Source organism: Cynocephalus volans, chromosome 6 (genome assembly GCF_027409185.1).
Source record: "Cynocephalus volans isolate mCynVol1 chromosome 6, mCynVol1.pri, whole genome shotgun sequence".
NCBI classification, from domain to species: Eukaryota; Metazoa; Chordata; class Mammalia; order Dermoptera; family Cynocephalidae; genus Cynocephalus; species Cynocephalus volans.
In genome coordinates this window covers 25,515,295-25,538,708 of record NC_084465.1, presented here as the reverse complement: position 1 = coordinate 25,538,708, position 23,414 = coordinate 25,515,295, and the positions used below count along the sequence as shown (strand labels likewise).

General features: G+C 40.1%; 2 protein-coding genes across 2 annotated transcripts; both read right to left on the bottom strand.

The window, feature by feature from the left end:
- Nucleotides 1-1,320: 1,320 nt before the first annotated feature.
- LOC134381270 (zinc finger HIT domain-containing protein 3-like) lies at nt 1,321-1,893 on the bottom strand. The gene is made up of 2 exons (XM_063101359.1): nt 1,776-1,893; nt 1,321-1,670 (listed from the first exon to the last, which is right to left on the bottom strand). The coding sequence occupies exons 1-2, from the start codon at nt 1,891-1,893 to the stop codon at nt 1,321-1,323; spliced, it is 468 nt and encodes a 155-aa protein (XP_062957429.1).
- A 12,006-nt stretch (nt 1,894-13,899) lies between these two features.
- On the bottom strand, nt 13,900-14,865 carry KLF14 (KLF transcription factor 14). Its single transcript, XM_063098523.1, has one exon. It carries the CDS (start codon nt 14,863-14,865, stop codon nt 13,900-13,902), a length of 966 nt encoding a protein of 321 aa, XP_062954593.1.
- Between the last annotated feature and the right edge of the window lie 8,549 nt (nt 14,866-23,414).

The window sequence follows — 23,414 nt, the reverse complement described above, 5'->3', positions numbered from 1 at the left end:
TTAGGGACATACTATTCCTTAAGCAACAAACTAACTTCCACAAAACACAAACACACCATCGCATTTGCTTCACTAATTTATTTCTCACTGTTCTTCCCAACCTTGATGCTCTCATTCCCCCCCATACCCGGTGTAAATTCCATGCTCCATCACTGCGATTACTCCCATTCACATGTCTTTGATTCCCTTGCCCCTCTCACTTCCTTTTGGTAAAACTAAAACATGGGCTAACTCAACTTCTGCCCAATTTGAGTAGATGTAGACAAATCTACACAGCTGAATGAGACTGATAAGCCTGTGTGTGCACACGCAAGCCACACACATGTGCATGGAGACTGACTGATCTCACTTTAAGTCCATGATCACTAGCCTCACATGAATTCTAATGCTGCCTAGCAATCACATGTATCCTGCTTCATCACTCTCAGCCTCCTAAGTGACTAGTTCACACCTTTTCCTTGCTCCCCAAATCTCCAATAGTTCATGCCCCATTCTCAAGCTGAGAAAATTTTACTGACAAATTCTAAGCAATCAAGAAAGAACTTCCACAGACTCCCCCCACTGCTTCTACCCACCTACCAGTATCTCGCCCACATACTATGGCTTTCCTACTGCTTCACAGATGAAATATCCATGCTCCTAGCTAAAATTAATCCCTCCACTTGTGCACTAGATCCCCTTGCCTTTGCCTCCTCTAGAATATCTTTCCTGCAAGTCTCCCCTCCCTCTCTGTTTTGCATGAACAACCTTTTACTCCCTCTTGGGTCATTTTCATTAGCAAATAAACAGTCTGGTTTCTTTCCTGTCTTTAAAAAAAAGGAAAAAAAGCAATCACTTCTCTCGACCTGTTTTACCCTGTCAACTTCCACTCCATTTCTTTGCTCCCATTTGCAGAAAATGTCTCAGAATAGTGCCATGAGGTCATGGTCTACAGTTTTCCTTCTGTCCTTTTTGTTTTGTTTTGTTTTTTAGCTGTAGGACCCTCACATCTTGATTTTATTAGCACTGATCAAGTTTTTAACTCAAATGGGTATAAACTTGGCAAATGGTATCATTTATGATGACTACCTTAACTGTAACAAAAATAAAACATTTAAAAACTATTTGAATGTTAAGTTTTCCCTCCATTAAGGATTTGCCACCTTGAGTACCCCCATCTGCTTGAAACATGAACCTATGTTGACTCAGGTGAAGACCTACATAACGTATGTCAGACAGTCTGCATCCCAAAATCACCTCCCTTGCTTAGGGTCCCACACTAGCTGGTCTCCTGGAGAAGCAGCAGCAAGTTCTGGGAGTCAAGCAGAGCAATAATTCATGTTAAGAATCCGAATTCTGGGATGGCTCCACATTTCTTAAAGAGCAGTCCACAAACTCTGCAAACAAGGGCTCTTGCACGTAGGCTCTCATGAGCTTTGCTTTGTTGTCACCCTGATCAAGGCTGACAGTCAACTGTCTGAGGTGTGGATTGAGCAATAAACTTCTGAACATTGCAGATTCCCCTAAATTCTTTAAACTCTGCAAAGAAACTCTGTCCTCTTCCTCATTACTATTCAGACAATCAGCTATTGAGTCGTCGTCATCTTTGCTTTCCACAGGCTTTATAGATTCTGCAGGAACAGTTGATCTTATTTTTTTCTCAACAGAACGAGTTTTAGAATTACATTGCTAGACAAAAGGAGTAAGTTTACCTATAATAAAAACACCCGTCCAAGGTTCATAGCTAGTAAGTGGCAGAGGCAGAATGTGAATCCAGGTCCAACTCTAAGACTGTCCTTTGTGCTTCCAGAAGCAGGTCACCGAGTGGTAGGGCATGTGGCAGGTTGGGTGGCAATATTTGGGCTTTTCCAAGCAGATCAGGCAGATGACAGTGCTATAACTGAGTAACACCATGGTCTCCCCAAAGACTCCCTTCTGTACTTTCTTAAATCCACTGCAGTATAGGGTTTGCCCCATCACTCCATCACAATTTATCTTATCAAGGTCGCCAATGACTGCTCAGTGGCCAGAGCCAATGGTCAGCCCCCCAGACTCAATCCTACTTGACTTAGCATGAGCATCTGACAAAATGGACCACTACATTTTTAGGATGCACTTTTGTTACCAGGCTTCTCAAACACTGTGCTCTTACCTTTCTTCCCACCTCACTGGTCATGCCTTTCTAGTCCCTTTTGCTGGTTCCTCCTCATCTCCCTCAGTTCTTCATGATGGGGTGCCCCAGGGATCAGTCTTAGCCTTTCTTCCCTTCACCCTCTACATTCACTCTCTTATTGATCTGATTCAAAGTTACAGCTTTAGATAACACCTATATGTTGTTAACTCAACAATTTTTCTCTCTAGGTAGACTTCCTTCCCAAGTTCCAGACTTATTTATTTCACTGCCGATTCAAACTTTCCATTGGGGTCTAATATACATCTCGAACTCAATGTGTCCAAAAGGGAACACTTTTTTCTTCCCCTACAAATCTACCTTCCTTATCTCTTCATTCTTATCCCTTCCTCTTCTGGCCTTCCTTATCTCAGTTGGTGGCAACTCCATCCTCCCAGCTGCTCAAGCCAAAGACCTTGAGTACTCCTGACTCTTTTCCTCTCACTTGCCATGGTCAGTCCTTTAGGAATATTGGCGTTTTCTTTAAAATATATCAGAATCTGACCACTTCTCACCACCATCTCTACCATCACGCTGGTCCAAGCCACCATCATTTCTTACCTAGATTAATGATACTGCTTCCTAACAGATCTCCCTGTTTAAACCCCTCAAACACAGCAGTCAGAGTGATCCTGTGAAACGTAAGGCAGATCATATCATGCTTCTGCTCAAAAATCTCAGTGGCTCTCCATTTTACCCAGAGAAAAAGCCAAAGTCATTACAATGCTATACAGTCCATATGGCCTGGCATCCCCACTTCCTTCTGACCATAACTCTGCTCCAGCCATGCTGGTCTCCTTACTGTTTCTTGACCCCATCCCTTAGGGATGTTTTATTAGCTGCACCTTCTTCCTGGAACACTTTTCCTCCAGTAATCAGCTGGCTAACATCCTCACCTCCTTCAAGTCTTCATTCATCTCTTATCTGCACAACGAGGCCTATCCAGATCACCCTAACCCCTACTCCCACCCAGAACTCTTGATTCAACCTCTCTACTTTTCATTAATTCCATGTCTTCTACTACCTAACATACTATATCATCTATGTATTGTTTATTTTCTATATCCCTTCTGCTGGAATATAAAACCATAAGGGCAGAGATCTTTGTTTTATTCACTTATGTATCCCAAGCACCTATAACAGTGCCTGACACATTATAAATGCTCATTAATCTTTGTTGCATTGTATGTCCCGGCCCATGAAAGCTTTTTTTTTTTTTTTTTTTTAAAGATAAAAGCCATGACTACACAAAGCCCCAGAAGAAAAGCCTCTAGCACCACCTCTGGGCTGCTAGATGCACTCCAGTTCAATCCATTGCTGACCCCTGCTGGAACTCACTGACCAAGTTCCTGTCTGTCCCTTGGCTGGATGAGTAGACCTAGAACTTCTTGGAAACTAGCAGGGTGACAGCATGCTGCTGATACCCTCTCTGCCATACCCTGCTTGGAGAAGTAATAACTATAACTCTTCCTCTCCCTGGATCTTTTCCTAATTCAAGGGGTCTACAGACTGAAGCTTCCTTTTGTTTTATTTATATTTGATAAGTGTCTTCTCTTATAAGGACCATTAATTAGAGGGGAAAAAGTAAAATTAAAAACCCTGCTCTTGGTTCTACCTTCCAAACTAAAAAGTTAGTCTTTCAACAGACTAAAATTTGGCATGAGGGAGATAATATGTTTTGAAAAATATTAATTCGATTTTTTCCTTATTTTTTTTCCATGTGACCATTCTCTTTTCAACCAGAGGCATTCCTTTGCCTCAGAAAGCATCAGGTTGTCACAGCAGGAATGCAAAGGTAAACGATGACTCTAGTTCAGCTTTTGAAGCCTGTAACTAAATAACAGTCTTGAAAGCTTTGTTGGGAAAGTAAAGGCAGCTCCCAAATCCCATAATCTCTTAAATATTAAGAGTGAAGCATGTAGCCTCGATATGAAGTTTTATTATAATCAGTATGCAGGCAAACTTGGGGTGTGATGGTGGAAAGTTGCCACCTATCAAGGGAAGAAGTAAAGTGCTCTTCCAGTTGGAAGAGCCAAAGGGAGGGTGATGGCCAGGGGGGTTGAGACTGGACTTACCTGCTGCTTAGATCCCCGAGAAGGAACCCAACAGCCCCTTCATTCGTTGTGCCTTGGCCAAAATGGAGAAGATGGACATGACATCAGGAACCCTGGATAAGTTGAGGTAGAATCTGGAACTTCTGGGCTGGTCTTTCACTTTCACTCATGTTCAGCTAGGTACTGGGGCACCACGGTGCCATTTAAGAGGCAATTCTTAAGTGGCTGATATTTATCTAGGCAGAGGGACCTGTGCTTGCACCCCAGTTCCCTGTGGCCTTGTGTGGTATGGAGGAGAACCAAATATTCTTTATGCCTTGGTGAGAGGGTGCAGAAGTGCTGAGAGAGCTCAAGGTCCAGAAGAGGTCTGCACTGGGGCTGAGAAAGTCACATCCAGCAGAGACCTCACAATAAGAGGAATAGCAGGACCACAGACTCCAGCAGCGAGTGCCAGAAAGGAACCAAAAAAATCAGACAGAACCTGTTGTAGTTCATTGGGGACAAGCACAATATGCCCAGACACCACCAGAACAGCTATGCAACATGGAAAAGAAGTGAGAAGCTCAGCACACAGCACAGCACAGAGCCCCGAGACCGCTTCCCTGTCTGTGGTGTGAGCATACGTAAGCCCCCCAGCATTGAGAAACCACGGTGGGAAGGAGGGAAGACCCTTGAGAGGAGGTAGCTCTGAGAGAGAATTTGAAACTTAAACTGACCAAAGATTTATCCCCCAAACAGTGAATTAAATTGAATGGAAATATTTTTAAATGAACATTTTAAACTGAAAAAGACCAACTGAAATGTAACTAAATGACCTTAATTGACAAATTTAAATTTTTCCCCTGTCATTAATAGGAATAGGAGCTTGTTAATAAGATGCAAGTAGCTGTAGATAATAAAGAATGCTGCCATTTTTTTTCTTTCAAATTGAATTGTAAATGTTTGTAGGTTTGTATGTTTTGACTGTTTGCTCTTCTTTCCCTTTACTAAATCAGAATACTTTGAAAGGGGAACTAGCATTCTAGGTCACGCTCTGGATCATCCAGAGCCATTGTGGAAAATTAAAAAGGGCAAAGAATATTCTGGAGGAGAAGGAAGGGGGCAGGGAGCAGATTTTCCTGAGGGAATTCAGACTGGGCTCAGTTCCTGTGTGATTTAACCTATGTTGGCACCCCCTCTACCTCTGCCCTTAGAATGAGATTCAGGAAATGTGAATGGGTCTTTGAATTCCCAGAGAGGGATGGGGAAAGAAGGAAACCCCTCTGCCCAAGTCTTAGAATAGGCACTAGAGCTCCCAAGCTGAAACCCCTCATATACAGGCAAAAAGGTTCCTGATTGTTTTGCATTCTTAGTATACCATAATTTTTCTCCATATAAAATAATCTGTCTTTGCACCACTAACGTTTTGCACTTTGAATTGTATTTTGACTCTGATATTAATCTTGGCACACCTGCTTGCTTTTATTAAATTTACTGGTATATCACTGCCTACCCTACCATCTGCTTTTGTTTTTTAACCAACAGTTTTTTGTTTCCCTCCTTTAAACTATTTTAAATGCTGAGAACACCTAGGTCAAGGGTTCACATCCCAGTACAGGACAGCTGCCAAAATAAATGAATGAATGAATGAATGAATGAATGAATGAATAAATAAATAAATAGGTAAATAAATAAACAAGTAGGTAAATAAATAAGTAGGTAAGTAAATAAATAAGTAGGTAAGTAAATAAATAAATAAAATGTTATTCTTTTTAACTTATGCAAGCAATTCATGAAAATATTCTCCTTTTAAAAGAGCAAAAGCAATACATGAGGGTACTTCAAAAAGCTCATGGAAAGATTCATATTATCTTTTAATTCTATTTTTCCATGAACTTTTTGAACTACCATCTCATATAGAAGGCTAAATAGCCTCTTACCATCACTCTCAATTCTGGCCCTTTCTTTTAATTGCCTATTACTATCCTTTGACCACTTTTTTGGGTCCTTATCTCTTGATTTTTTGGTTCTTTACATATTCTGGATATTAATCCTATGCCTGTAATTTTTTTTTTCTTAGAGTGTAGCTTGATATATAATTTTGTTTAGGTTTTTAGATGTAAAATATATATTTTTTAATTTTGATGCCATCAAATCTATCTTTCCCTTCTTTAAATTTTTATTTTAAAAATTTTTGTGTCTTAAACAAGATGACCTTCCGTATCCAATGATAGTAGAAAGATTGATCAGTACTTTTGACTAATTTTTTTATATCTTAAAAATGTATAGGTCTTTTACCATCTAGATGGTAATAAATAAATAAATCTATTTTTATGAAAGGTTTGAGGTAGAAAGTAATGTGTTGTGTTTTGGTTTGGTTTGTTTTTCTTTCCTCATGAACAGTTGATTGTCTGAACAGCATTTATCAATTAGTCTATCTTTTCCCTACTTACATGAAGTGACATCTCTAGTCCACCAGATTCTATACTCATAGGTCTAGTTCTGTACTCTTTATTCAATTTCATTTATCCATTTGTCTATTCCTGTACTATACCATACTGTTTTAATTATTGTAGCTTTGTAATATTTTGATATCTGGTAAAGCAATTTTCTCAATTTTTGTCTCATGTTCTTCTGTAATATTTACTGGAAAAAGCTCCATGAAAACTCATTTTGAGGTTTGATTTGAATTGCATTAACTATATAGACTAATTTGAGGAAAGGACTGAGATCTATACAGTATTGAATTTTACCATCCACAGACACATTATTTTTATAAACTTAGTCATATTTTCTTTAATGTCATTCAGTAAAAATTTTATAATCTTCTCCATAAAGGTTTTTTATGTTATTTGTTGCTAGTATATATGGAGTTACTTAGTCTATTACATTCTCTGATTGATGATTGCTGACACATAAGAAAGTAATTGTTTTTCTTCTTTATTCAATTAATGTAATGAATTACATTGATAGATCTACTATTGAGTTAATCTTACATTCCTGAGATAAATTTCACATGATCATGGTGCATTATTCTTTTCATTCACTGCTGAATTAGAATTTCTAATATTTTGCTTAGGATTTTGCATCCATCTTTATAGATAAAATTGTTGTATTTTCTTCTTGTCTTCTACTTGTTTTGTTATCAGGATTAGCTTAGCCACATAAAATAAATTAGTTAATTTTTTCTCTTTTTCTATACTTCAGAACAATTTATAAAAGATGAAAGTTATCTACTTCTTGAAGGTTTAGAGAACTTGACTATACAACTGACTAGACCTAGGGCCTTTTGTGGGGATTGATATTTGGCTACCATTTCAATTTATGATTTTCTACATCTTTTTAGACCATTTTGAAATTTTGTATTTTTCATATAAAATTATCCATATATTTTTCAACTCTTTTCATATCTAATTTAAAAAATCTGCTCATGTGTTGTTAATGATTTTGTCTTTTTCACTCTCTGATAACTTTTATTTGTGACTTTTCTTTTGTTTAAATTTATATTTGCCAAAGAAACCTATTTTTATTAGACTTTCTAAAGAATTTTGCTCAACCTCACTCATTTTTCTACTGTTTCATCTATGACAATATTTTTTATCCTTTTTTTATTATCATCCCTCTAAGATTATTTTTAGATTTTTTTTCTAATCACTCCCTGCCTCCCCCCATCCCTATAAAACCTTAAACCATGCATATAGTGTATATATATTTATGTAGTATGCTCTTTTGGAGGCCACAACCATTATAATATCTATGGTTTTGTTATTTTTTAAAATACCCAAAGAACCAATTTTTGCTTCCTTCAGGGCAATATCGTCCCAATTAAAAAATGCATGGTCTCTGGTAATGTCTCTGTCTACTTTCTTTGGGTTGTTTGTTTTCCTTTTCTTCTAGAGTTGAAAGCTTAGTTCATTCACTTTCAATCTTCCTTTTTTCAAATAAAAAATTTACAACTATAAACTACACTTTCTCCCCTACTGCTGTTTGCTTTCTATACAGTACTTTTGTTTTCATTCAGTTCTAAATTTTTGTAATTTCCCCTTTTAACAGAGTTATGTAGAGGTTTGCATTTACATTTCCCAATGTACGGATTTTTAGTGATATTTCTGTTGTATTTTGATATGATTACCTGCCTGTCATTTGCTGAGACTTTCTATCTAGCCATATGGCCAATAGGAATACTTGCAATATTCATCAACATTCAAGTTTGATGTTTACAGTAGGCTTTCGGTAGATACCCTTCATCAATTTAAGAAATTATCTTTTGTTACTATTTTAATAAGGTATTTTTTAATTAAATCACAAATTGGTATTGAGTTTTAGCAAATACATATATATATATTTTTAAAAGATGACCGGTAAGGGGATCTTAACCCTTGACTTGGTATTGTCAGCACCACGCTCCCCCAAGTAACCTAACCGGCCATCCCTATATAGTGATCCGAACCCGTGCCCTTGGTGTTATCAGCACCACACTCCCAAGTGAGCCATGGGCCAGCCCAGCAAATACATATTTTGAAATCTTTTTTCTTCCTAATTTCTATTAATTTGATCAATTACTTTGATATATTTCATGTGTCTTGTCTTCCTACACTTTCCCTTAGAGACCTAATTCTAATATCCTTTTTCCTTTTTTGGCAGCTGGCCGGTAGGGGGATCCAAACCCTTGACCTTTGTGTTATCAACACTGCACTCTAACCAACTGAACAAACTGGCCAGCACTAGAGACCTAATTCTATACATTCTCCAAACCATATCTGCATTCCCATTGACAATGGCAATATCACTGAAACTAAGGTAAAAATGTTGAAAGTACTGTCTACAATTTTTGAAACCATCTACTATTACCTATTTCAGTGATAGAGATGATTTCCCTTTGCTTTTTTCTGCAAATTAAGGCAGATACCTCTCAATATTTTCTTGGACCCAAGATCTCTGGCAGAGGTGGGCCTTCCTGTTTTCTCTCTGAAAGCTTGCTTCCATTCTTCTGTTAGGATTCCAATCACCTCCTCTAACCTAGTAATGACTAAAAAGCTACCTTCTTTTATAGTGTCATCTTTAAGATTTAGTGGCTCCTGGTCTTTCTTATTTTTCCTTTCATATCATCAACATTGTTCTCTAAGAACACAACAGCTCTTCTAAAAAAAAAAATCCTTCTCTTCCTATAGCTGTCTTCCTTTATTCATTCATTGTCCAACCTATCTTCCTTTACTCATTTTCGCCCTTCTAGTGCTTCTATTTTTGATTTTAAGATTTAAATATATATCTGATATACATACAGCTCCTACTTGATTTCTTGAATAGACCTGATACTTAGGGAGAAAAGAATCCAGGCACAACCCTTCTTAATACTCTTCTTGCCTTTGGGATTATAATAGCATTGCTTCTGTCTTCCTCAAACCCCTATATAACAAACAATTCCATTCTTCTTTATATATTTATGATAAAATTCACTATTCCTCTGTTGTTGAACACATAGGGAATTTCAGCTCAAGTCCTTGAAATTCCACTTGATATTCAGGGCTTATGTAGTGAACACATCTGGCACCAACTTGGGATATAAACAGAAGGTGGCTCTGGATACCCCATATAAATTAAAGAACTTGGGCCCTCCCATTGGTCTCTCCCTGGCCCTATTAAAGGGTGCAATTCAAATTAAGATAAAGAGGAATCAAATTGGGTAAAACTGATCTAATGCCACCCAATAATCATTAGAACAATTTAATGGCTAGAATCTCCCAAACGTGTGTTCTTAAGTATATGTGGAACTTAGTCATTGCACCTTAAAGTCCTCACCTGAAATTCTGGCTGACAATAAAGGCAGCACAAATTGATCCATTCAATAGTGCCTTCTCTTTCTGCAGCAAACCTGTCTCAGCTATATCCATGTGAATCCAGATCAGCCACAGTGGCTTGTACAGCTCACTTTCATGAAAGCTTATATCCAGCGCTTCTAAAAAACCAGTGGCTTGCATGTGGACACTAGCTACTTTAAGCTACTAAGACTTGAAAAGTCCAAAGAACTAAATGGCCCAAGACCACTAAAGCATTAAAGCCCTGTGCCTTGGCACACCAGACATCTCATCTCCACACATCTTATTTTGGTTCCTTAATACCAGTCTGAGTGCCTATTCCCCACGATTTAATAACCAATGCATATTTGATTGTGTTGGAGCACGAGGGAGAAAATTAATCATATCACTTTCCCCTCCAAGTTCTCAACAAAGTGAGTAATAGATTTAGGAATCAGACTAATGAGGATCAAAATATCAGTACTTTGCTGATGAATCTGTATCATGTTCAAATTGGGCTTTCTAATACACTGCCTCTCCACCCTCCCAATTCCTGGTCTTGGGATGATCCACCCAAAGAAATATATGCAATGGAAACACTTACCTGGACAGCAGCAAGGGGCACGGCTGCCCCAAAAATAGGAACAGAGGGAGATGCTCTTCAGACCTGCCTCTGGAGGGCAGGGCTGGGCTTCAGCTGCTGTGCTTACCATTTGAAAGCAGGATCTGAGCAGAGTGCATGTACATTGCAGGCAGGGAGGTGCAAAAGAGATAAGAGAACTTAGAGTTCTTGTATACAATGACCCTCTTTCCTTTACCTCCATTAGAGAACACAATCATTTTTCCTTTGGGGAGAAGTAAGAGTTAGAGATAGGGGCCAAGAGTGATATTCTAATATGGTTCCCTGCTGGGAGAACAGGGAAATAGGAACAAATGACAAAATGACAGATTCTTGGCCCTGTGGGTGGGGGCAAACCCTGTCTTCACATCCTGCCAGTAGAAGCAGGGGATCCAACTCACACCCAAGTTCTGACCTAGCATTCATTCCTAGCAATTTCAGGAAGAATTCTATTAGTAGATTCCATTACTAGGTCATTCCTACATCAGAACTCAGGATGGCAGGGATGGGACTAGGACCCAGAGCTTCAGGGTGACCCCAACCAACCCGCAGACATATTCACTTGCTGAGATCCAGCTGCTTAACAAAAAGAAGCAAAAGAGACACCAATAAAATTAGGAAGCCCCATTTACAGCATTTCACTAATAACTACTCAAGAACTGTCTGGCTGCTGGCGTGAAAATAGTAACAATACCCAGACTAAGAAAGACAAGCATAAAAATCTTGCCTCCATTATCTGACTACTCTGGTGTCCTGGGTGTCTCCCTCCCCACCACCCCAAGACCTGAGAGGAGTCAGTTCTGTTCATGAAAGACAAGTCACATTTAGGTTGCCAGAGGCCATCCCCAGACAAAATTCCCCAAGGTAGAAGAACTCAAATGACACTATTTGGGAGCTTGAGAATCAAAAAGTTATTTATCAATGGATGACCAGAAAAGCCAAGCATTCTTGAGCCCAATTCCAGAATGGTTTGTGGGAGTTCCTTTCCTGTTAGCACCTTTGGTCCACTTACTCAATGGCAAATCTTCTACTGAAAAGGACAAAGGAGAAATCATAGCCTTCAGTTGGACCCATAGTGCCCTGCCTATCCAGCCCCAGTTGAGGAAACGCCAAAGGGAGGACTCTTCCCACTACCAAAAATCACCTCCACAATCGGGCGGCTCCTCTTTCCATGTGTAACTCAAGGATAGCCCCACCTTCCCTGTTTATCCCTCATCAGGAAACACTGAATCTCTTCAGGGTCACAGGCCATACCCTTTGGGTCCTTCCTAAAGACCCCTCCCTTGCTTGGTGTAGGAACACTTAGTATAACTGAGTCCCAATGCCATGTCTGTACCACTTACTCTCTTGAGGATACTGGAATGGCCAGGACCAGAAAAAGAAGAGAATTGGCACTAAAAATTAATCTAGCAGGTCCAAAGATAAAGTCTCAACCAGGATGCCAAAGAGTCATTCTCACTTTAAGTCCACATGGTGCTAAGGGAGGAAATGAAATCAACATGTTAAGAAAAGGTCTTTTGTGTTAAACACAACAGGCAAAGGAGTCAGCGGGTACTCAATATTTGAAGGTACATAGAAGAGATAGCGAATAAGGCGGGAGGGGTTCCTGGTGGCAGGAAGGTAGAATGGTGTCCTTTGACTAAGGGCGGTGGGGATGGGGGAATGGGGTCACCAAGTATGAGGGAAAGAGTCACTTAGAAAGCCACCGAAGTTCTAATCATGGCTCTTGCCAGCAACTCAGTGTATGACTTTGAGTTAATCTAGGCTTCAATATCGTCATCTGCAAAATAAAGGAACACAGTTTGTTTAACCAGTTGCCTGTTATGGTTTTATAAGATTATAGCATCCTTCACGAGTTTCATTGATGGACTATTACAAGACATTCAGGAGGGGGCCAGAGGGGACCTCACCAGGGCAGGAAATGCCTTTCAGTCTCATCTCTAAAGAAAGGGTCACATGTATACACATTCACACATACATAAGCAGAGTGATCAATTACTTCATCCACAGCAGCAGAGACACATATAGAAAAAATAAATACTGTTGATGCCTGATTAATTTATGGGGCGAGAGGGGCAGTGAGGATGTAACTTGGAGGGACTCCACAATCTGAGGAGAAGTGTCCTCCTATTTGATAATAGCTATCACCTCGCTGCTCCTTCCCCAAATCCAAGGCGGCTAGCTTTTTGGGAAAAAAGTCTCTTGCTTTTTCCCTCCCCCACCCACCAACTCACCTGTTGCAGAAACAACAATGCACAGAACTTGAGAGAAATAAGCCCCTAATTAGCCACTAAGAAATGAACAGATACTACCACCCCTGAGGTTATTTGGGATGGGGCAGCTGGGACTACATTCCCCTCTCCCTGAATGTTATCAATGGTTTTGAAAAGTCTTATTTTGGACCTGTCCCACCCCAAAGTCTATTGGGTTTGACCTCTGGGTGAAGGGGGAGCTAGTCTGGACTACCCTTTTCTTTCTAGGGCTTTTGTGGTTGTTTCCAAATTGTTTAACCAGCCGCATCCTAAGAGTGAGCCAGGATGTTCCCATCCCCAAGCAGGAATCCAAGTGGAGAGAAAGGCTACGACGCAAGTGCAGGGTTCCAAATCATGCAAGGGGACTTGCAAACAGACTCACACCATTCCCCAGACACCAAGAAGCACCTCCCAGCCATACATCCACGTGGACGCTTTGCATGGCCTCTCCTAGCAGAAGTAGCTGGGGCAATTGGGGGAAGTGAAGGACATCGGCCTCCCATCAACCTGGAATTCCTGTCTAAAAGATACTAAAAATAAATTAGTAAACATTGCTGTTTACAGAAATAGAAATCATTTCTGTTTCCAAAGGCCTCTCACCATCCCAGTCCTGGACATTTCCAAGACTGCCACCCCTGACACCCTCTCCAAGGTCCGCCCTGGTGGGTGAGTGAGACACCAGAGTCCTTTGAGACTGGGAGCTCCTCAGGCATCTGAGAATTCCAGTTTCCAACCCCTGGTTCCAGGGATGGTAGAATCTTCAGTACTCTGGAGAGTACCGGAGTTCACCCCTTCTCACCAGTTCCTGGGAGCTGTCTTGAGGGAATCCCCCTTTTAGGATGATATACGTGGTGCAAGAATTCCCGCTATTTTTTGGCCCCCCCAGTTCCTCCCCAGAGTCCAACATGCCTGCCTGGACCCACCCTCGGACCGGAGGAATCAGTCTGTGCCTTGTTCTAATGACTCTAGGAAAGAGGGATGGGCAGAGAGAAAGCAGGGAAAACGGCCTGGGGAGTCGTCCTTGAAGGGACGATTGACAGCAATGACTGTCCTACAGGCAGGTGGTGAGGTTGGGCGCCTGGCTGGGGCCGGAGCTGGAGCTTTCCACCACACTGGTGGGTTGCGGGTTGACGCGGGGAGTGCGACGACGCCCCCGGTACTCGATCATGTCGGGATGATAGGTTGGGTGGCGGCGGGCGTGCTTGGTCAGGTGATCGCTCCGGGAGAACTGCTTGGGGCAGAGGGGGCAGGAGAAGCGTTTCTCGCCCGTGTGCGTCCTGTAGTGGCGGGCCAGCTCGTCAGAACGCGTAAACTTCTTGTCGCAGTCGAGCCAGTCGCAGGAGAAAGGGCGCTCACCCGTGTGCGTACGCTGGTGGGACTTGAGGTGCGACGACTTGTAATAGGCTTTGTTGCAGCCCGGGAAGGGGCACTGGTGGCGCTTGGCAGCAGGCGTGACAGACCTCCGCCGGGGCACCTGACCCTTGGGGGGGGCGGGGCTGGCCCCTGGGGCCCCACCAGAGACCCCTCCAGAGCCTGCAGGCGCGCCCGGGGCGGTAGGCTCGCTTGGGACGGCCGGCGCACCAAAGGTGCTCACGGGTGCGGAGACCGAGGCTGCGCCGCAGGGGGGAGCCGGCTCGGAGCCCTGGGTCGGGCCGGAGCACGAGGGCGGGTCGGAGGAGCCGGACGAGGCGCGCAGAGCTTCCCCCGAGTTCTCCCCGGAGCCCTTCCCACAGCCGCCGCTCAAGTCAGCCAAGACGCTTGCAGCCAGCAGGTGGGGCGCGGCGCCGCCGGCGCCGGGGCTGGAGGCGGGGACCTGGGGGAGCTGGGGGACCGCCGCGGGTCCCGGTGGCCCCGGACCCGGCAGAGCGGACTCCGGCGGCGCCGCACCCACCTCCGAGCCTGCGGCTCCGCCCGCGCCCTCGGGGTCCGGCGGGCGGCGGTGAACCACGGCGCCCGCGGACATGGACACCAGGCACTCGGCGGCGAAGTAGTCCAGGCACGCCACGGCGGCCGACATGCTGGGAGCGCTCGGCAGCCGGCGGGCGCTGTCCGAGCGCGGCCGGCCGCGGGCGAGAGAGTTCCCGGGAGCGTCCGTCCCGCAGCCTCGGAGCGAGAAGCAGGAGGCCGGGTGCGCGCCGCCCGCCGCCGCCGCTGCCGCCGCCGCTGCCGCCGCCGCCGCCGCCGCCCGCGCGGAGCCCGCCCAGCTTGACGCGCCCCTGACGCACCGGAGCCGCGGGGGTGGCGGGGACCCGCCCCGGCCGGCAGGACACCCCCTCGGAACGCGCGGCCCACCGGGCTAAGTCATGTTTAGCAGCCTAAGAAATTGTCTTGTCTTCGCGGTCTTTCTTCTGCTGGTGAGCCAGGTAATGTGCATAAAGCGAAAACTCCCGGATCGGATCGTAACTTCTGGGCAGCCCGCCGGCTTCGCAGCCCCCCTCGCCCGCTGGTCCTGCGCCAGCTGGGTGACCGGCGGAGTCCCAGAAAGTTGTTTTTTTTAAAGGAAAAAAATATGCTAATACCTGACATGTCTTTCGATTCATAATTGCGATTGTGAACTAAGTGGTCTGGAATTGCATTTCACTCCCGTTCACTGCTCTCAGACCAAATTGAAAATATCCCCAAGTCTGCATCCAAAAAAAGTTTTCTCATTTAGCAGTTTGACTGTTAATCCGGGGTCGGTAGCAATTCCCTGCATAGATCCACCACGTAGCCAGTAATTAATAGCGTTTTGAACCAGAAACATTTTTTAACCTTGGAAAAGCAAAGAATCCTGTCATGGTTGAAATTGAAACTTAAAGTCCTTTGAGTAACGATTTAACTGTTCAACCAACGAAAGAAAAATGCACGTTTAAACTGCATTAACCTGTCACAGGCACACAAACAAATTTGCACGCTGAAATATAAATTATAGACTAGCAGCGAGATAAACACATTAAAATGGACTCCCACAATTTTAATAATAGAAAGTCACGTTTCCAATTAGGCAACATCTTCTATTTTTCTTTCAACAAAAATTAAAAATAAGAAAATGCTGCAAATGATATAGAATGCTCATATGCTGTTTTGTGATTGTGGAGATTTTTCATTTTTAGAATTAAATATATGTATGATTTCTTTTCCATGCCTTCCTTGCTTTCATTTTTTTGCCCTCTCTTTTATTTTTAAAAACTTAAGAACATGTAGAAAAACAGGATAATTTCTGAAAATAGACATATTACAGTTTTTGATGTATACACAAGCTTTGCTTTTATGTTATTGTATTATGTGCATTTTATTTGTAATTCTTCAGTACTTTTTCTTTTGAAAATCAAAAAATACATTTGCAACAAGAATAACACACTTATGTATTTACTGCCTAGAATAATCAAATGTGAAATTGTTATCATATTTGCCTCAGATTTTTTATTTATATTAAACGTTACAGATAGAGGTGAATGACACTTTATTTCCCTCCCCAGTCCCATTCACCTTTCTTCCTCTTTACTTTCCCAGATAATCACATTTATGAAGTGTGTGTTCCTCCAGCATTTGTTATTATGCCTTTATTACCTATTTACCTATATATATGTAAAATTATATATGTATACATCCATGTTTATGTATTTAAAATTTTCTTTATAAACAGTACAGTAGTGTACATTTCATTTTGCAACTTGCTTTTCTCCCTCAGTGTGATGCTGAGATCTGTGTTGATAACTACAGAATCTACTTTATTCATTTCAGCAGTTTTTAAATAATATTGTCAGCTTATTATTTTTAAGGGGTTTCCATTCTAAAATATATAATTTTTTCTAACCTTCCTTGCCTCAAAATTATAGACAATTAACTCTCAATTACACATATTAAAATTCTATGAGATAGAATTCCTTACCAGCTGTGTTTATTTTAGTTTTATTTAGAAAAAAATGTAAATGTATTTTGAAATGCTGAGAAAATATTACAAGCACCCATGTACCTATTTCATATAATTAATAAATATTAACATTTTGTCATATCTGCTTCAGATCAGTGTTTTAAAATTGCTTGAAATGTTTAAAATGTTGACCTATTCAACATTTCAACATTTCTGATAAAATTGAAGTTCCCTTTGTACCTCTCCTCAGTACCATTCTTCACCCTTTTCCCCAAAGACAAACACTATCATGAATTTAGTATGTAACTTTTTAGTTTAGGTTTTACACTTTTACTGCATATTAACCCATAAAAATACAGAATATTGCTTTGTGTGATTTTTTTTTCAATGAACATATGTGGTGTCAGACTTTACATATCATGCTGTGACTTTTTTCCTTCATGGCATGTTTTTATTTTTCTTTTCATGTTGATAAATATAGATCCAATTCATTCATTTTAATTGCTATATTGTAGATCCATGCATATGAATGTGCCGTGTTTATTCATTCCTCTATTGATGAATACTTAAGCTGCTGCCAATATTTTGGCATTACTTGTACATGTTTCCCTTGCACATATGTAAGAATTTATCTATGTATGTACCTAGATAGAGAATTTCTAGGCTGCACACACATTTTCAGTTTTACTAGAAACTGCCTAATGATTCTTCAATGTGCACACCCACCAGCAGTGTGTGAGAGTTCATGCTTCCCTCACACGACCTTCAACACCTTCTAGATTCAGACTTATTTCTCCCAATATAATTTTTTAAAAATCCAGTATCTTCTTTTTTATTTGAATTTCCTCACTGGTAGTGAGGTTGAGCATTTCTTCATAGATTTATTAGCTGTTAAGGTTTCTGAGTCTGTGATTTGTTTTTTTGCAGTCCTTATGCATTTTTCCAGTGGGCTGTGTGTGCTTTCATCTTTTGCCTCTTGATTTGTAGGAGTTCATGTGTATAAACATTAAATCTAATGTCTCAGTCTGTGGCTTGTCTTTTAACTGCTTTTGATGTCTTTTGTACTATAGAAAATGTAAAATGTAGTCATATTCCTTCATCTATAGCTTTATCATTTGTGTCATTTGCGTATTATTAAAGAAATATCTCCACACCTGATGCATGAAGATAGCCTCTTATGGCTTTTTCCTTAATGTTTCAAAGTTTCGCTTTCCACACGTGAAATTGATCTACCTGGGACTTACATTTCTGAACGATGAAAAGTGGGAATTTAATTTTACTCCCCTCCTCCCCCCAATACGGAATGCCTATAGGTATCAGATTTACTGGACTGTCCTTCATCTCCCTATTAATGTGTAATGCCACCGTGACTGTAAATTAAATTTCCGTATATTCACAGATATGTTCCTAGTTTGTCCTTTTCCACTGATCAAACCAATTCTGAGCCAATACCACACTCTTAATTACTATGGTTTTCTAATAAGTCTTGATGTGCAGAAGGTCTCCTCTTCTCTTTGTGCATTTTAAAAATTGTACTGGCTTTTTGTGGTCTGATACTCCTCTATACTAACTTTAGCATTGGTTTGTCAAATTCCCCTGGAAAACTTTTTGTATTTTGCTGAGTTTAATTTGTAGGTTAAATTTTGGAAGCTAAGACATCTTTACAAAATTGTCATCCAATACATTAATATTATTCTGATTTTTAATGTCCTTCAATAACATTTTATAATTTGTTTATAAAATTCCTGTACCTCTTTGTTAGATTTATTCCCAGGTACCTTACTGACAGCTTTTGTTGCTATTATAAATGGGATCATTTTTCTATTAAATTGTTTAACTAGAAATGATATAGATTTCATAATAATCTTATCATGTCAAACATTCTGAAATTTCTTATTAATTAGTTTATTTAGAAAGTCTCTTGTATTTTCACTTACTTAATCACATTATCTGTAAATAACACTCCTGATACCGCTTCCGCTTTCTTATCTTGCATAAGATAACATCCAATGTAACATCAAATAGTAAGGGTCAGAGCAAGCGCTGTTTTTCTGTTTCCATCTCATTGAAATGTTTCTAATGTGTCATCGTTATTTATGACATTTGTTGAAACTTTTTGGTAGATACACTATCAGGTTAAGGTAGTTCCCTTCTATCTCAGTTATGTTTAAAGTAGAAGTATTTTAAAACCATGAAATGAATATTGAAATTTTATTAAATGCTTTTTTTATGACTATAGAGATAATTATAGGTTTTGTCTTTGATATGTTAATATAACAGGTCACATTGATAGAGTTTACTAATTTGGACGTATCTTTAATTCCTGAGATGAACCCTATCATGCCATAATGTACTACTGTTGTTTTTTAATACACTGTTTCATGCAGTTTGTGAATGCTTTCTTATTTTAGCATCTATGTTCATAAGTGATACTGACTTATAATTTTCCTTTCTTGCATGGTGTTTATCCGTGTTTGGTATCAGAGTTGTATTACTTTCATAAAATGCATTTGGAAATTTCCTTTTTTTGCTGTTTTTTTTGTGACAGCTTGTATGAGATAGGTATTATTTGTTCCTTGATGTTCGTGAAACTATTATATTTTGAAAATTCAACTCAAGTTCTTTAATGGTTGTTGGTTTACTATTTTTTTCTGCCATCAATTATGGTAATTCAAATTTTTCTGAAAATTAGATATTACATTTAAACCTTCAAATTTTTGGTATATGGCTCGTAGTCTCTTATTTAAAAATTTTCTACAGTATCTGTAGTTATACCCTATTTTTTATTCCTGATATTATATATTTGTGAATTCTCTATTTTTTCTTTTTTGCCTTAACAAAGGTTTGTCTGTATTTTTAGACAAAACTGTAGAAGTTTGTCTATAGTTTTTTCAAAAAGGCAATTTTTGTTGATCATATGTGTTTCTTTTAAATATATATATTTGTTTAATTTTTCTATTTATTTTTATTAATCTCTCACTTTCATTGAGTTTAACACATTCCATTTTTTTAAAAAAAGCTTTTCAAGTTAAAAACCTAACATTAATTTTTAATTTTACATTCTAATACATAATTTAAGGCTATAAATTTCCCTAGAAGAGAAATTTCCCTTGCTTTATCTATATCCCACAAGTTTTCAAAATAGTGATTTCATTGCCATTCATTTCTAAATACTTCATATTTCCACTGTGATTTCTTTAACACTAAATTTTCAGAAGGGTGCTTTCCTGGATTTCCCAGGCATTATATCACTTGAACCATTCTGTAACCAGCAGTTGTCATGTAACCTCTCAGGAATTGGCTCTGGACGTATAACTGGGGATTATTTGAAATGAAAAGTAGAATAAGAGTCATTTCTCAACATGGTGTATCCTGTGGCCTTGAAGTAAATGTTACTGAAATAATATCTCTCCCAAGCCCATTCAGAAACTTCTAGGAGCAGTATCAAAGAGATGTTCCTGAAGGCCTTGAGCAGCTGACCTGTCCTTTCTTTTGGTCACAAGGGGTTCAGAGCAGGTACGTAGGAGGTATTCTATAAATGTATGTATAGTGAATGAATAGGAACATACAAAATGACAGATTAGTATTACCATTCATGATTACCAATCTCAAATAGACATTCAGCATTCCCAGAAATATTGCAAACCTGCTTACGTCCGCCAGTCTCCTTCCCACCTTTTGGCAGAAGCCAGTCTATTCCTGTTCCCAGCCCCATTACCTCTTGTTTTCTCAAGGTCCACAATCAATAACATATCTCCTCCCTCTCCAACATCTTCTATCTTTCCTTCTCTACAGAATAATTTGAATTCACATTCAATAAAGGACTAATCTTCAATTTTTTTAAAAAAGACCCTCTCTCTTTCGACTTTCCATTCTCTTTCAGCCACTGCCACATAGCTATATTGCCCTTCAAAGCCAAATTTCTCAAATGCTGAATAATATTCTCTGTCACTACTTACCTATTCCCATGTAGTATTAAAATTGCTCCAATACTTTGCCCTTACTTTGCTACAGAAATTCTTCTCAAAGTCAGCATTGATGCACGACAGTGTGAATGTACTTAATCCCACTGAACTGTACACTTAAAACTGTACACTGAACTTTAACTTAATGGTTAAAATGGTAAATTTTATGTTATGTATATTTTACCACAATAAAAAAAAAAAAAACCTCTCTTTTCTCAAAAAGCGAAAAATGTCAGCTTTGACCCCCTTGTTGCTAAATTCTATCCTCAAATACCTAGAACTCTCAGAGCAGTTGAGCAATCATTGAAACATTCTCTTCTTTTGGCTCCCAAGATGATACATTCTTTTGAGCTTTCTTCATCTTTCTAACTGTTCCTTAACAGTGTAAGTCTTAATTACTCATTTCTCCTCTTTGACCTAACCTCTGAAATTTTAAGTTCTACAGAACTCTACATGAGGCCACTATCTCTCAATTTTATCCACTCTCTCTAGGTAATTTTAAACATTTTCCATGATTTATGTACGCTTAAGTTAAGTACACCAGGAACACAAAATGGTCAGCAATCTGGCTCCTGTTTACCTCTCTACCCTAACTCCTACTCACTCATTGTAGTCCAGCTTACACTGGCCTTTGAACCCATCAGTTCCTTAAATGCTCGAGCTTTAAAACCTTTGCACATATGCTGTTCCCTCAACTGGGACTGCTCTTCCCTTCACTCTTTGCCTGAACAATTCCTATGCATTATTTATCCATTCTAACTTCCTCCAAGAATCCTAACACCCTCCAATCTCAATTGTGTTTCTTCTGTTATACAATTATTCGTTGAATTAACACATTTATTGGGTGCCTATTCTCCACCTGGCATAGTCTGAAACACTGGAGGTAGAGCAGCAAATAGTCTCTGCACTCATAGAGCTTACATTCAAGTGGGGGAGAATGATAACAAGCAAATAAGTAAGGAAATACATGATATTTCAGATATTCAGTGATTAATGCTATGAAGAACAATAAAACAGGGTAAGTAAGATAGTTCTAAAAGAGGGTATTTTTTGAAAGATGGTCAGGCAAGGCCATTCGGATGAGGTGAACTGGAGGCAGTAAGTCTTGGAGAAATCTAAGCGAGGGACAGAAAGTGCAGAAGTCTTGAGGCAGAGGCATGTTGGCACTGGCCAGATTAGAGGCTGGCACTAGTTTTCTATGGCTGCTGTAACAAATTACCATAAACTTAGTAGCCTAAAACAACAAAAATTTCTTTTCTCACATTTCTCTAGTTCAGAAGTCCAAAATGGGTTTCAGTGAGTAAAATGAAGTCAGCAGGGCTGCATTCCTTTCCGTAGACCCAATGTGAAAATGTGTTTCCTTGCGCTCTTCTAGCTTCTAGAGGCAGCTGTCTCTTGGACCCCTTCCTCCGTCTTTGAAGCCGGCAGTGATGGGTCTTTCTCTGATTTGCATCACTCCTACCTACTCTCCTGCTTCCCACTTCCGCTTATAAGAACGCTTGTGATTGCATTGAGCTCACTTGAATAATCCAGGATAGTCTCCCCATCTCATGATCAGGTGATTAGTAATCTTTATTCTATCTGCTGTCTTAACTCTGCATTGCCATGTAAAGTAACAACTTCATGGGTTCGGGGTGTTAGGATGTGGACATCTTTGGGGAGCCGTTATTCTGCCAAGCACCAGGATGGCTCTCCAAAGCAGACTAAGTGAAGGAAAGCATGGTAAGAGATGAGTTCAAGGATCTAGGCCAGGTGGGAGGCAGGACATGAAGAGCCTGGTAAACCAATGTAAAGAGTGAGATGCAAAGTCTTAAGGAGGATTGGGTCACCGTTGTTGCTGTGTGGTGAATAACTAGAGCACAGGCAAGAGTAGGAGCAGGAGACCAGTTAGTAGCCACTGCAGAAGTCCAAGGAAAAAATGATGGTGGTTTAGACCAGAGTGGTAGCATGGAGGTGGTGGGATGTGGTCAGATTTGGGATGTAGTTTGCAAGTAGAGTGAGGAATATCTGCTGATGTGTTGGACGTAGGATATAAGAGAAGGTGAGGACTCACAAATGGCTGCAAGGATTTCAGCCCAGTAAGTGGAAGAACATACTTTCTATTTTGAGATGTGAAAGATTATAGAAGAAGCAGGGTATAGGAGGTGGAAATTGGGGGGTTAATTTTGGAGACTTTGAGATGCCTAGAGATTGAGAGTAAAGGCCCAAATGAAGTGTCTACATTAAGACAGAAAAAAAGTGGGTGGTGTAAGATTTTACAGTATAATAGCCCAGTAGTTCAGCAATATGTGTGGTGACTTCAGAGTCTAAGAAGTCAGATTCAAATCTCAGCACAAGACACAGGACCCTCTCCTTTCCCATGGAGGGAGTATAAGTTGGTGCAGCAATTTGACAATAACTTATGAAGATGACAATGTGCACACCCTGTGACTTAGAAATTAATTCTGTGCCTTAGAGGAACTCTTATACTACCCCTAGGAGACATCAAATATGTTCAGAGCAGCATTTGCTGCAAATTTTTGAAGCAACCTAAATATTCATAAAAATGCAAGGCACTACAACACATAGTAAAAATAAATGAACCATAACTAGCTAGGTCATGGATAATGTTTTCTGCTCAGTATATAGAGCAGAAAAAATCCCCCAAATTTTAAAAGAATGTGTCTAATGTGATACCATTTACACAAAATTTAAATACATGGTAATTATTACTATATTAACCTGTTACAGTTGTTAATAGAACAAACT

Coding starts and splice junctions, on each gene's coding strand:
- KLF14 (XM_063098523.1), bottom strand. CDS start 14,865: ATGTCGGCCGCCGTGGCGTGCCTGGACTACTTCGCCGCCGAGTGCCTG.
- LOC134381270 (XM_063101359.1), bottom strand. CDS start 1,893: ATGGTGTTACTCAGTTATAGCACTGTCATCTGCCTGATCTGCTTGGAA. Junction 1,671..1,775: donor CTGCTTCTGGAAGCACAAAG/GACAGTCTTAGA, acceptor CTCCTTTTGTCT/AGCAATGTAATTCTAAAACT.